Source organism: Toxorhynchites rutilus, chromosome 3 (assembly GCF_029784135.1).
Source record: "Toxorhynchites rutilus septentrionalis strain SRP chromosome 3, ASM2978413v1, whole genome shotgun sequence".
Lineage (NCBI taxonomy): Eukaryota > Metazoa > Arthropoda > Insecta > Diptera > Culicidae > Toxorhynchites > Toxorhynchites rutilus.
Window position 1 is genome coordinate 197147551 of NC_073746.1, and position 13622 is coordinate 197161172.

Genomic DNA, 13622 nt, shown 5'->3' on the forward strand with positions numbered 1-13622 from the left:
TACACCAAGTCGGGATAGTTGGATAGCTTCGAATATGGTATCCAGTTGATAGCGAATTGTGTCCAGATTGAAGACTATGTTGTGAAGGTGCAGCATGTGTTGCCAATCGAGTGCCCTGTCTAAGCTCATTTTCGCTTGTTTGATAAAACTACTAATTTCTATTGACTGTCTATACGCTTCTCTAGTCAGGTTATTAATTCTTTTTTTAAAAATATTATTAATTTTGATTTGTTCGTTATTTTCTGTTATTAACAAATTGTTTGAATTTTTTAATGAGCTGATCTGATTGTTCAGCATTACAAGGTCTTCGTTATCAAGGTTACCGGTGATTGTTTTTATAATTGTGCCTAGAAGCTCTATGCTTCTTTTTTGTCTATTTTTAGAAGTTAATTTTTGTAAAATCAGGATAGCTTGTCTGTTTCAGGATTTTTAATATTTCTTCTAATTGTGGATTTTGGTTTAATTCTGCGATTATTGTTTCATATTGTCCTAGTATCAAATGAAAAGGATGTAATTTGAATTCGTGAATTAATTTATGGTAACCTTGTTTTATAAAAACTTTTCCCACTTTTATCGCAAATATTGCGGGATTATTATTCAGATCAGTTATTTCCAATTGGGATACTGTGCTTGATTTTATGGTTAAAATGAGGGATTATAGTGATAATAGTGATACTTCACTATAATTGTGTGAGTTGTGTGTGTCATGTTGTTGCTGGAATGATAGGGACAAGAAAAATAGAAAAAAAGAAGATTAGTTTTCTTAGCATTATGGTTTTCTTTTTTGTTTTAGTTTTGTCTTGTGAATTTTTCTTCCATTTTCATCGAGGATGTTAGTACGCATGTTTTCTCGAACAGTGATTTCTCGGTATCTTTGTTGGTGTTTTAAATTGTTTCTTTTCCTCTCGACGACCGTGTCATTGGGTTGGAATACTTCAGGTTCTTCTCTGGATTTGTTAATTTTTTCTAGATCTTTTATTTTTTTCTCGTTATGCTTAGCAGAAAAGATTCTAAAGAATTCCTCTTTTTTCCTTATTCTGTCGTCAAGATTTTCAGGGACAGGGTCTTCGTTCCGAAATCCGAAAAATAACTCTTTTGGAGTTAAATTGGTCTGTGAGTGTATGGAGTCTTTATAAATGGACACTGCTAGATTGATTATTGCTGTGTCGGATAAATCTCTGGTTGATTCTTTGTTAACTAAAATGTTATGCAACTCTCTCAAAGTTCTGTGAACAATTTCCACAGAAACATTTGACGAGGATTGTCCAACACTTGTGAAATGATATTCAATGTCATTTTCTTCGAGAAATTCTTGCACTGTTGTAGATGTAAATGAAGCTTCTCGGTCCATGATGAGAAGGGAAGGTTTTCCTACATTTGATAGGTAATGTACGTACTTAGCCTTTTGACAAAGTTTGCAAATGTTGATGAACTTTGCGATTTTGCTTTTCATACCTAGAAAGAAATATTTTCTAGAAATATGGGATTTTGTTTCGGTAATGCACCTATGATTGGTATTATGTTGTCTTTGGATAATTAAATCTTGTTCGAGTTCATCTGTGACGTCTTCTAGCATTTTTTCGGTCCAGAATATTTTAAATGTTTTCGCTCTAGCAAAGTAATTTTTGTAAATGTTTTGTAGATTCAAAAGTGTTCGTTGATCGCAGAACAATCCGTTAAATTAATCCGGCTGGTGAAGCGTAATCTTTCAAGATGTTAATGCGGACAGCTGGACTGAACAGTGTTTTCTTGATAATTACTTTATGATAATTTCTAAAGATATTAATGGCTTCAACACTATTTTCCTCGGAAGTTTCCAAAACTATTTGATTTCTAAATTCGTTTAGTGGTCTCTCAGTTGAAGGGATAAAATCGTTATCATCGGTATCAGCTGAGTGCTGGGTCATACTGTCGTTAGACGTATTTGCATTTATTTCGATTTGAATTCTGGATAGAGCGTCTGCGTTTCCATTTAGCGTACCTTTCTTATATTTGATCTCGAATTCAAGCTCTTCGAGGGTTAGTTTCCAATTCAAAAGCCTTCTGTTTAAATCGTTTTTTTGTCTAAGCCAAACGAGAGGTTTGTGGTCAGTTCTGATTTCGAAATGAGTGCCGTAAATATAGGGTCGGAAGTGCTTCGTCGCCCATACTATTGCTAGCAACTCCATTTCGGTAGCTGAATAATTGCATTCGGCATCGTTCAATGTTCTTGATGCGTATGCTATAGGATGTTCTTTGCCGTCTTCAAATTTCTGAGATAAGACAGCTCCCAGTGCCAAGTCGCTCGCATCTGTTTCAAGAATAAATTTTCTATTGAAATCAGGGTATTTTAAAATGGGATCAGTGGCCAATAAATGTTTGCATTCATTGAAACATTTAATGAACTCTTCATTGTGGATAATTTTTGTGTCCTTTTTCAGACATCTGGTCAAGGGTTTTGTTAATTTTGCAAAATTGCGGATGAATTTCCTGTAATATCCCAACAATCCAAGAAAGCCTTTAATTTGTGTGGTTGTTTTGGGAATTGGCCAGCTGAGAATTTTTTCGATTTTGCTAGGGTTAGGTTTAATTCCGTCTTGGGTTATGATGTGTCCCAAAAATTCGCACTGTTTCTGCAGGAATTCGCATTTGTCAAACTGCACCTTTAGGTTGGCTTGAGCAAGTCGCCGAAGTACTTTGTTTAAATTGTCCAGGTGTTGTTGCAACGAATTTCTAAAAATTATTATGTCATCTAGGTAAACTAGGCAACAATTGCCAATTAGATTCCCTAGAATGTTGTTCATTACGCGCTGAAACGTTGCAGGCGCGTTTTTCAAACCAAAGGGCATGCGAATAAACTCAAAGTGCCCTTTGTCTGTACTAAAAGCAGTTTTAGGTCTGTCCTTAGGATGCACCTCAATTTGGTGAAATCCAGATTTCAGGTCCAATGTAGAAAAATAAATACTACGACCAAGTCGGTCTAAAATTTCTTCAATTAGAGGAATGGGGAACTTATCGTCCACCGTTTTCTCATTTAATTTGCGGTAATCTATGACGACACGCCATTTCTTCTTACCGCTCGCATCAAGCTTTTTAGGGACAATCCAAATCGGAGATGTCCAAGGGGATATTGAGTTTTGAATAATACCGTCTGCTAGCATATCGTTGATTTGTTTTTCGACCTCGACTTTGTGAATGTGCGGGTATCGGTATGTTTTTACATGTATCGGAATTACTCTTCGGTTCACAGAATTACTCTTCGGTTCACAGAATTATCCTACAGATTTCTCATCCGTTGCAAGATCATGAATCCATTGGTGATTGATAACTTCGAAAATTTACTCCAACTGATTCCTCAGTCAAGTTTTATGTTTTTATACCATGAGTACCTTACCCACGACGTGCACCCTTCACCAGGCATCTCCAACCAAGTTTGCTTCCCATACTTTTGCAATTCCTCTGTCATTTTTGATCTGTCCATGCGACAAAAAATCCATGGAATCCCAGATCATCTACGCTCAGATTCTATTCCGCCGATATTTTCGGCAGAATACGGGGGCATAGTTAGATCTGATAAAATGTTCTTTACTGACGGTTCATTCATAAACGGGTCCACTGGCTTTGGCATCTTCAATGAAAATTCCAGTGCCTCTTTCAAACTCAAAGATCCTTGTTCCGTGTATGTTGCTGAACTGGGTGCGATATACTACGCACTGGGGATCATTGAAACATTGCCCATCGACCACTATTTTATTTTTTCAGACAGTCTCAGCTCATTAGAGGCAATCCGCTCAATGAAGGTTGATAAACGCTCATCTTATTTCCTAACAAGAATAAGACAACTATTGAGTGTTTTGGTCGAAAAATTATTCAAGATTACCTTAGCATGGGTTCCCTCTCATTGCTCGATTCCGGGGAATGAGAAAGCGGACTCGCTAGCTAAGGTGGGCGCTTTAGAAGGTACACTTTTTGAAAGGCAAATTGCTTATAATGAATTTTTCCACATTCCTCGTCAGTATACGCTCGTAAGTTGGCAGCGCATGTGGAGTGAAGATGAGTTCGGTCGTTGGTTACACACGATTATCCCTAAGGTCTCGACGAGGGCATGGTTCAAGGGATTGAATGTAGGTCGTGATTTCATTCGCGTGATATCTCGGCTTATGTCCAATCACTACAACCTAAACGCGCATCTCTTTCGCATTGGGCTCGCAGCAAACAATCTTTGTGATTGTGGCGATGGCTACCACGACATCGAGCATGTTGTCTGGTCGTGTATCCGGTTCCATGCTGCTCGCTCTCAGCTCTCTAGAGCACTAAGAGCACAAGGCAGACAATCGGATATCCCCGTCCGGGATATCTTAGGTAGCCGTGATCCTGATCTTCTGCTTCATCTATACCTGTTCCTCAGAAACGCCGATGTCAACGTTTAATGATGTTTCCTTCGTTGTGTCCCCGTTTCATATCCCTCCTATCCGATCGATAAACTTTTACTTAGTCGCGGCAATACATATACACACTCTTTACAGACACACGGGCCAAAGGTTGTGCAGTCCACTGATCATTCAACAAGAGCCAAAGGTTGTACCGCTCATGACAACTCTACACGAACTGATGATTGCGCCGGCTAGTGACCATTCTATCCTGGATTCCTCGAGTCGAGAAAGACGCACCACGCTAGATATCAGGTACAGACTAGGGGGGCGTTGCTGATTAATGGTCAGCTGCATCCCAATAGGAAGTATCCCGTGTCGGGCACACGTACAGAGCATTGGAGACAGCAACATCCCAATTACGAAAACACTTGTAATACTAACCTCGAGCCAACCGCGAGTAATCGGTTACATATTACTAACATAGATAATAAGAAAAATTGTATTGAACTCCCGGCTCCGTGAGGCTAACGCCATATGAGCCTTTATAAAAATATATATTTTGGAAAAAAAAATATATCGGAATATCGTCTTTTGTCTTAATGCGATGTTGAATTGCTGTGGTACAAGACAACATGTCATTTTCTTTATGGATTATTTTTGCGTTTCGCGAAAGTACTTTGAACAGTGCCTGTTTTTCTTCCGCATTTAAATGTTCATGTCTAATCAGACTTTCTAGTTCAGAATATGATATAAAAGGCACTTGTTCCATTATTTCGGAATTTATATTATTAATTTCCACAGTTTTTCCTATCGGTAAAGTTTTTACTGGTTTGGTCCACGTGAAAGATGTGGTGTCGCCAAAATTAGAAGCTAATGCAATAATGAATCCATTATTTGCTTGATAAAGTCCAGCTGGTATTAGTATTTCATTAATTTTGATGTCTTTTCGCAGGAAAACATTACCCTCTTGTTGATCGACTGGAATTTGTAACATCATCGTTGAGTGTGCATTAACTGTAATCTCCGGTGTTCCCATTGTTCGAATGCTTAAAGGTATTGTTTTCTGTGGGAAAACTAGTTTATGATTGGCAATATCTAAGAGAGCCTCCGAATCGGAAAGAGATTCATATCCAAGAATTCCGTCGAAAAATGTGTTTCTTTCTGCTTTGCTAAGGATTTCATGTTCTGCATGATTTCTTTAGTGCGTTTATAATATATGTGGAGGGATTCCTCCATTTTTAGCGACCACAATTGTGTTTGATATGTTGCCATATCGTTTCTGTCACCGTAAATCGATTTTAAAATCTCCGCCACCTCGGCGAAAGTTGTGGGGTTCCCGTTAACACAGATGGTGTCCCGGGCTTTGCCCTCTACTTTGTTGATTATTGATTGCTCGTATACATTATACACGTCCTCTGTCACCCGATCTCTGAATAAATTCAAAGTTCTTTCTGCCATCGACAGCCAGGCGCTGAGTTGTTTCTTATTTCCATCGTATGTGGGAATGGTTTTGATGGGGTCCGGAATTCAAAAAATATCCGGTTGCCCTGCGGGCGCTGCAAAAACAGCGTTTCCCGCGAAATTATTTCTTTGCTGTTGCTGCTGCTCAGCTCGCAGCTGTGCATTTTCGTTCTGGAGAGCTGTGACGCGTTGCTCCAGACCGTTTAATGTGTTAAACATGGACTGAAGATCGTACCCTTCTGCCATGGTAGTATTTTCTGTATATTTCAATGCTTTCACTTTATAGAACGGGCTATATTTAGGCATGAAAAAAAAATAATAGATGAATTTAAATTCACTCATCAATTTTTGTTGTCCGCCGGGTCACAAATGGCTTGAGCCAACCGTGCTGAAGAATATTGGCTGGACGGTGCTTAGTGGATGGTGGACACCTCGAGTACCCTACGTGTTGAGGGATGGCTCGTTATTTCACGATGAAAAAATCCGCCGGATGTCACACACTCACTTCACTCACTACACTATCGCAACACTTTGTCCTTCGTAACGTTAACCTGGCCTAACCGACTGCGCCAGATATGATCTATCCCATACGGGGATGATAAAAAAAATAATTTTATTTAACTTTTACTTTTGGAATTACACTCGCGACGTCTTGTCGACTTGAACACTAAAATATAACTGCCTAATTTTTTGAACCTAACTCCCTAACTGGCTACAGGGCACATCCATCCAATTGCTGCGTCAGGTATCCGTTGCCGTTGGTTGATGTGCGGTGTCATCTATCCTGCTGGTTCAGGGAAACCGTGTCCGTTACGCTGACAGCAAGATTGTCCACGCTGTTGCCAGGAATGCTACGTCGGCTTCTTCGTCGGTGCTGTTGCCGTGATGAAACAGGAGAAGATCCCACGTGTTGTTGACGTTGCATTCAGCGGTGATGGTAATGTCCATAACTATATAAACAACATCTTTCGAGAGTTGATCGAGAGGAAGGTCGTGATAGTTTACATCGACGATTTACTGATTCCAGCGAAGAACGAGAAGGAAGCGTTGGAGAAACTAAAAATGGTGCTTGAAGTAGCGGAACGTCACGGCCTAAGAATCAAATGACAGAAGTGCCAGTTCCTGAAACGGAAGATCGAATATCTGGGATACGAAATTGAAGAAGCGGAGATAAGGCCAACGAAGGACAAAATAGCAGCTGTGAAGAACTTCCCCGATCCTAAAAATTTCAAGGAGATACAACGGTTTCTAGATTTGACTGGATTTTTCCGGAAGTATGTGGAGAATTCAGTTAAGGCAAAATCACTCACGGATTTGCTGAAAAAGGATGCAGATTTCGTATTCGGGCAGGAGCAGAAGGCGGCATTTGAGCAGTTGAAGCAGGCGCTGTGTTCCCGACCAACCTAAACACTATATCATCCACAAGCAACTACAGAACTTCACACGGATGCCAGTAAGGCGGGATACGGAGCCATTTCGTTACAGAAGAGACCGGACGATGAGAAATTCCTTCCGATCTACTATTTTAGCAGAAAGACTTCTTCAGCGAAGGAAAACTATCCAAGTTACGAGCTGGAGGTTCTTGCAATCGTCGCGGCGTTGAAAAAGTTTAAGGTTTATCTGATGGGAATCCCATTCAAAATTGTCACAGATTGTTCTGCCTTTTAAGATGACGATGGAGAAAAAAGACATTGCACCGAGAATCACTGGCTGGGCGTTTCTTCTGGAGGAATATGATTACGTCATCGAACATCGTCCAGGAGCTCGGATGAAGCATGTTGACGCGCTGAGTCGTGCACCAGCGGTTCACTTGCTGCGGAATAACGTGGTTGACCAAGTGAAGATGAATCAGCAAGCGGATGAAAAGCTGGGAGCAATCATGAAGGTGTTGGAGACCGGTGACTATGGCGACTACTCCCTGGACCACGGAGTTCTATACAGGCAGCATGGCGGCGGAAAACTCCTGGTAATACCGGCAGCGATGCAGAATTTGGTTATCCGGCAAATTCACGAGCAGGGGCATTTTGGCATAAGAAAGATGAAGGAGCCAATTCAACGGGAATACGGGATTGACAATCTTGAAGCTAAGCTGGAGAGAATTTCCAATAGTTGTATCGCTTGCATTTTAGCATCACGAAAGTCTGGAAAGAAGGAAGGACTTCTTCACCCAATTCCCAAAGATGACTTACCGTTATCAACGTATCATGTTGACCATCTTGGTCCACTAGTAGCCTCCAAAAAGCAGTATCGCTATATTTTCACGGTTGTGGATGCATTCACAAAATTTGTATGGAGCCCCCTCTGAGGGCGGGCTGCCATACCAATGAAACACAAATTTCTGCATTACTCGAGAATTAATCAAGCAAATGAAACCACATTTGGCATGTGGAGGTTTTGGGGTAAACTGAACAGACGTCCGCGGGACAGTTCCGCATTTCAACAAAATGTCCCCCGTAAGATTTCGTCCCGCGTAAGATTTCGTCCCGCGAAACGTCCCGCATTTGGCAAAAGAAACGTAAATGTCCCGCGATATCAATATATTTCAATATCACAATTTGATCATGTTGATTTTCTTAAATGGGTGAACCTCAAAAAAAAACTTTTATTTGGCAGACTGCTCAAGAGCGCTTCTAATGCATCCGAAGATTAATACGTTGAGCTGGTTTTATCGCACCGACATTGGGCTTTTCGTTTAGAGAGTGTCAACTGGAAGCGAATGCAACAAAATTGGAAAATGATTTTTTTAAAAGTCCCCCATTGATCCGCAGGGACCAACGTGAGTCAGACGAAAAGTTCATCTTTGGTCCCCTAGATCGGTAAGGGCTTAACGTTTTAAATAAGCCGACAGGAAGAGGCAAAGTTGTTTGATGAAGTATCGTAAATGAAGCGCTGGGCGGTCTTACGGAAGTTGGCCGAAACCTGAACCATGGCCGATGAAAAGATGTATATTGGCGTGTTATTTTACCTTTTCGTGCTACTCCTTCTGGGTGATTGCCTGCTGCTCAGATACGGCCGGTCTCGTCTGACGCTTCCGCATAAAAATATCCATTTTGGCCAGATTCTTCTCCACCGTTTGGCGGGTTGCTTCGATCTCCCGGCTTAAGGAGCGACAAAGAGATGATATTGTATATACCAGATCGGCTATATCTGGCGGATATAAAGTGCTTCAAGATGTCCAAATCCTTCGCTGTGGGGTGGAGCTTGCAGTATGTTTTGAATGCATACGTTAACACTAATATCGATGAAAATCGAATTGGACTTTTCGAGCATTCCATTCGGTAATTTGAAGAAAATATTAGAATTTAAATCGTGCTTGCCAGGCGTAAATGCTCTGATTGAGCGAGTGATTTTCGGGCGTAAACAAAATCTAAACCACCGAAAAATCACAACTGAGTCCCGATACCCAGAAAGAAATAATACTGATCAGTTTAGACTCGCTGAACTATGGTTTATGTTCACATAACGTATATATGTACATAACTTTTTGTTTTTTGTGTCCCGCGTTAGACCATAGATGACGTGATCCGAGTACACCGCCGACCCGCCGTCGGAAGCGGCGGTGTCTCGCACGCAAACCTGGGATCCACTGATTGCCCGGTTATTTTGAAACATAGGATACGAGCTCTAGCGAGCGTCGGACGGCATACGTCTGCCCGGGGCGTTACGTTTGCCTGGGGCGATACGTTTGCCCGGTTAATTCTTGTTTTGAAATACAATACCGCGCCACAATATTTATAGCCTACTACACTTTTTATGAGTGGTGGTTTCTGTCTGTTATTATATGAGATGAGAGTTATCTCTCCTCTCATCTCCCCATTTAAATTAATTCTTTAATAATTCGTACAATTTTATGTTTTTTTTTTTCTTACTCCAATATAAATTTATCTAAGTTCAACCTAATTTAGACTCGCCATAAAATTAAATTCAGCAAAATTAATCTCGTTACTATGAATAAAAATACATGCAAATCAGTTTCAATAAAATTCATTAATTAGATCTTATGCTTTTTCTTCTTGAATAGCTGTCCTTCATTAAGATTTCTATGCTTCGGTTTTTTAATTCTAGTAGATCTGCGTAATGCCAGACCCGTTATTAGCTTAGGTATTTTGAATAAAAAACCCTTCCGCCCTTTCTTCATATTTACTTCTTTTTGGATGTTATGCTCTTCCTCTGGAACCTGTACTGTAGCTGAATTGGAGTCTACGGAATTTTTCAAGACAAATGGTAGTTGTGGAACTCGTTTCAATTGATTTATATGAGCTTTGCGAATGTCTCCGTTTATGTCTACTAGATATGTGGTGGTTGAAATTTTTTTCATTATGATTCCTTCTAGGCTATATGTTCTATTATTGCATTTATAAGTGTAAATAACTTTACTATTAATTGCAAATTGTTTTCCGAAGCTTTCATCACTATCTTTTCCACTAAATGTGTCCTTTTTGCTCCTCATTCCTGAAAATTCTGTACGGGGTATAAATTTGAAAATGCGTTCATATGGTATAATTTTATCTTCGGTCGTTGGAGATTGACGATGATGATGCAAAAAATTAGTTGATTTCATTGTCGATCTGATGAAGAAGAATCGTTCTCATTGGTTAGTTTCCCCAACACAGCTTTTGTGGTTTGCACTGCCCTTTCTGCTAATCCGTTGCTAGCTGGGTGATAAGGTGGAGACAAGACATGTTCTATATTTCGGGCCTCACAGTATTTTTTGAATTGAAAACTACTGAATGGAGGCCCGTTGTCACTCACAATGGTCGATGTAGAACCAAAAACTGTGAAAATGTTGTCAAGTTCTTGTGAAACACTATCTGCATTTGTTTCAGTCATTCTTCGAACTTCAATCCAACGAGAATATGCGTCGACTAATATTAAAAATGTGCGATTATATTTATAGAAAAAATCAATGTGTATTCGTTCGAATGGTTTAGTAGTAGCTGGCCAATTTCCATAAAGTCTTGGCGTTCGATCGATTCCCAAAAGTTGGCATTTCTTACATGAGTTCACATATTTCTCAATGTCGGATCCCATACCTTCCCAGTACAAATATCTCCGAGCCATTTGTTGCCATTTTCTGTATGCCACGGTGGTTTGCATGTAATAACTGCAAAGATGGTAATTTTAGTGTATCAGGGACCACTACTCGTTCACCGAAAATCAAGCACCCTGATTCTACATTTAATTCATTTCTTTTAGCATAAAAATTATTCATAGGTTTTTCTTTAACGCGTCTCGGCCAACCATATTGAACATATCCTAGAACTTTAGATAATGTTGGGTCATTTGATGACTCTACACTAACAGTTTTTGAGTTGAGATTGACAGTCTGATTTTCGATTAAATAGTTTAAATCATTGAAAGTACTGCGTTGACTTTCTTCAAAATCGGCGTTACTCATAATTTGATCTAAAGGTAGTCTTGACAAGCAATCTGCTGCATGGTTCTCCTTACCCGCCATATATGTGATGGTATAATCAAATATAGAAAGTCGTAAAAAATATCTCTGTAGCCTGTTTGTAATAATTGAAGGACCTCCCTTTTTGTTATTGAAAATGCCCAATAAAGGTTTGTGGTCTGTTATAATGGATACCTTCTGGCCCAAAACGTATTTATAGAACTTTTCCATGGCAAATACAATAGCAAGTGCTTCTCTATGTAAAATAGGATTTTTTTTTCGGTTTTTGACAATCGGCAAATTGACAACAAAAAATACCAGATTCCATCGTCACTTGCGTCGCACGTCACGGTGATAGATTTAGACGGATCAAAATGTGTTAGAACTTGGGCGCTGCTAATGAACTTTTTGCTGATTTCAAAGGCTTTTTCACAAGAGTAGTCCCAACTCCACTTAGAATCTTTTGATAAAAGATTGTAAAGAGGGGACAGAACTAAACTCAATTTAGGAACCAACTTGGTATAGAATGTTATCATCCCAAGAAATGCTTTTAGCTGTGTTTTTGATTTTGGCTCCGGCACGGCCATAATTGCTTTCACCTTCTCCGGGTTTGGCGACACACCCGCCTCCGATAGAATGTGACCCAAATATTTCACTTGGGAAACGAACCACTCGCATTTCTCGGCATTTATTTTGACATTGTATTTCGCTAACCTTCCTAACACAATTTTGATAATATCTAGTAACTCCTCATCCGACTCGGCCCAAATGAGGATATCATCTATATAAGTTTGTACGTTCGAAATACCCTGTAAAATTCTATCCATGACTGATTGAAAAATAGTAGCTGCCGGTTTGACTCTAAATGGTAACCTGCGATAAGCATACAAACCTTTATGGGTATTGATAACTAAGAGCTTTTTTGTGTTTTCAGAGACAATGAGTTGTTGATAGGCTCCTCTCAAATCGATGAGAGCGAATTTTTTTGCTCTGCTTTTGTTTGTGATAAGTTCTTCGATAACCGGTAGGGGATAGTGATGAGTGATAATATATGGGTTGACCGTTTTAGATCCGTCCATGCAAATACGAATTTCTTTTTTATTCGGTTTCACTACCACCACTATAGGAGAGGCCCATTCCGCATATTCAACCTTTTCAAGTATACCTTTAGACTCCAGATCATCTAATAGTGATGCCACAGCTTCGCGATGTTTGAACGCGACAGTGTATGGTTTGTGAACTATGGGTTTCGCTCGCTCATCTATATGGATATCAACTACTACATCCTTGATCGGTTCTGTTAGATCATCATCAAATGCCGAAAAGTATTCTGTTTTCAGTTTTTTTATAGTATTCTTTATCCACTGATCTCTTTTCATCTCGGAAAGAGAATTAAGTGAAAAAGAATCCCTCCAGTGTGGCCAGATAGCGTTCAACCAATCGCGGCCTAACAAAGATACAAAATTTTTTGGAGATTTTACTACTAACAGAGATAAACCTACAGCTCTCTGTTTTAATCTCACTCGCACTATTATTCTACACGTTTACCGTCTCACCAGATATAACGAAAAGCTTTCGATGATCTGGCAAAAGTTTATGATTGCAGAACTTTTCTTTGTATGTATTCAGCGAACATATGGTTACGCATGCACCCGTATCGCACTCCATTAACAAAGTTTGTCCATCAATATTTAATTCCACAAAAGCTGGTGCTGAGTTATTTGACTTACCAATCATAATATTCGAAATTCGGTTTGGTTCATCCTCAGTCTCCGGTTCTTCGATAGACTCATCATCGCCAGTGTCAGCGTCCTCCTCCATACTCATTTTCAGTTCATCCATAGCTGCTGACAATTGGTTGATTCGCTCTTCTACAGCTCTCTTCCTGCTTCTATTTCCCTTAGATAGATGTAGTCCATATCGTGATTTCTTAATTTTGGGCAGCGTGCAATTGTATGAGAGATGCCCTTTGTTATAACAATTATAACAAACAGTATCACTGCCAACTTTTGCGTTTCCTCGATGGTTCGAAGTACCATTTTGGCCGGAATATGAACATGCACTTTCGTAAAATTTTCCTGGTTTAACAAAACTATTTTTCTTAATGGAACTATTTTTCCCAACGTAGTTAAGCACATTGGCCCCTTGTGTGGCCATTTTTCGCGCCTTCAGAGCAGCAATTTCTATCGTCTTAGCCTTTTCTAGCAATTGGGCTAAGTTTAACTTGTAGTCTGCGTCTCGAAGCATTGATTCTCTAATTTTGTCACTTCGTACGCCTGCCACGAAAACCGACTGAACTAGTGTGGCTTCTGTTTCAACACTTACATTACAATGTTCCACAATATTTTGCAGATCTATAGCAAAATCGTCCAACGTCTCACATTCTTCTTGTTTCCGCGTAATTAATCGGTATC

At 39.7% G+C, this 13622-nt stretch overlaps 1 protein-coding gene across 1 annotated transcript; it reads right to left on the reverse strand.

Moving 5' to 3' along the window:
* Nucleotides 1-11661: 11661 nt before the first annotated feature.
* On the reverse strand, nucleotides 11662-13050 carry LOC129773803 (uncharacterized protein K02A2.6-like). The gene is made up of 3 exons (XM_055777455.1): nucleotides 12939-13050; nucleotides 11725-12538; nucleotides 11662-11668 (listed from the first exon to the last, which is right to left on the reverse strand). Exons 1-3 carry the CDS (start codon nucleotides 13048-13050, stop codon nucleotides 11662-11664), a joined length of 933 nt encoding a protein of 310 aa, XP_055633430.1.
* Between the last annotated feature and the right edge of the window lie 572 nt (nucleotides 13051-13622).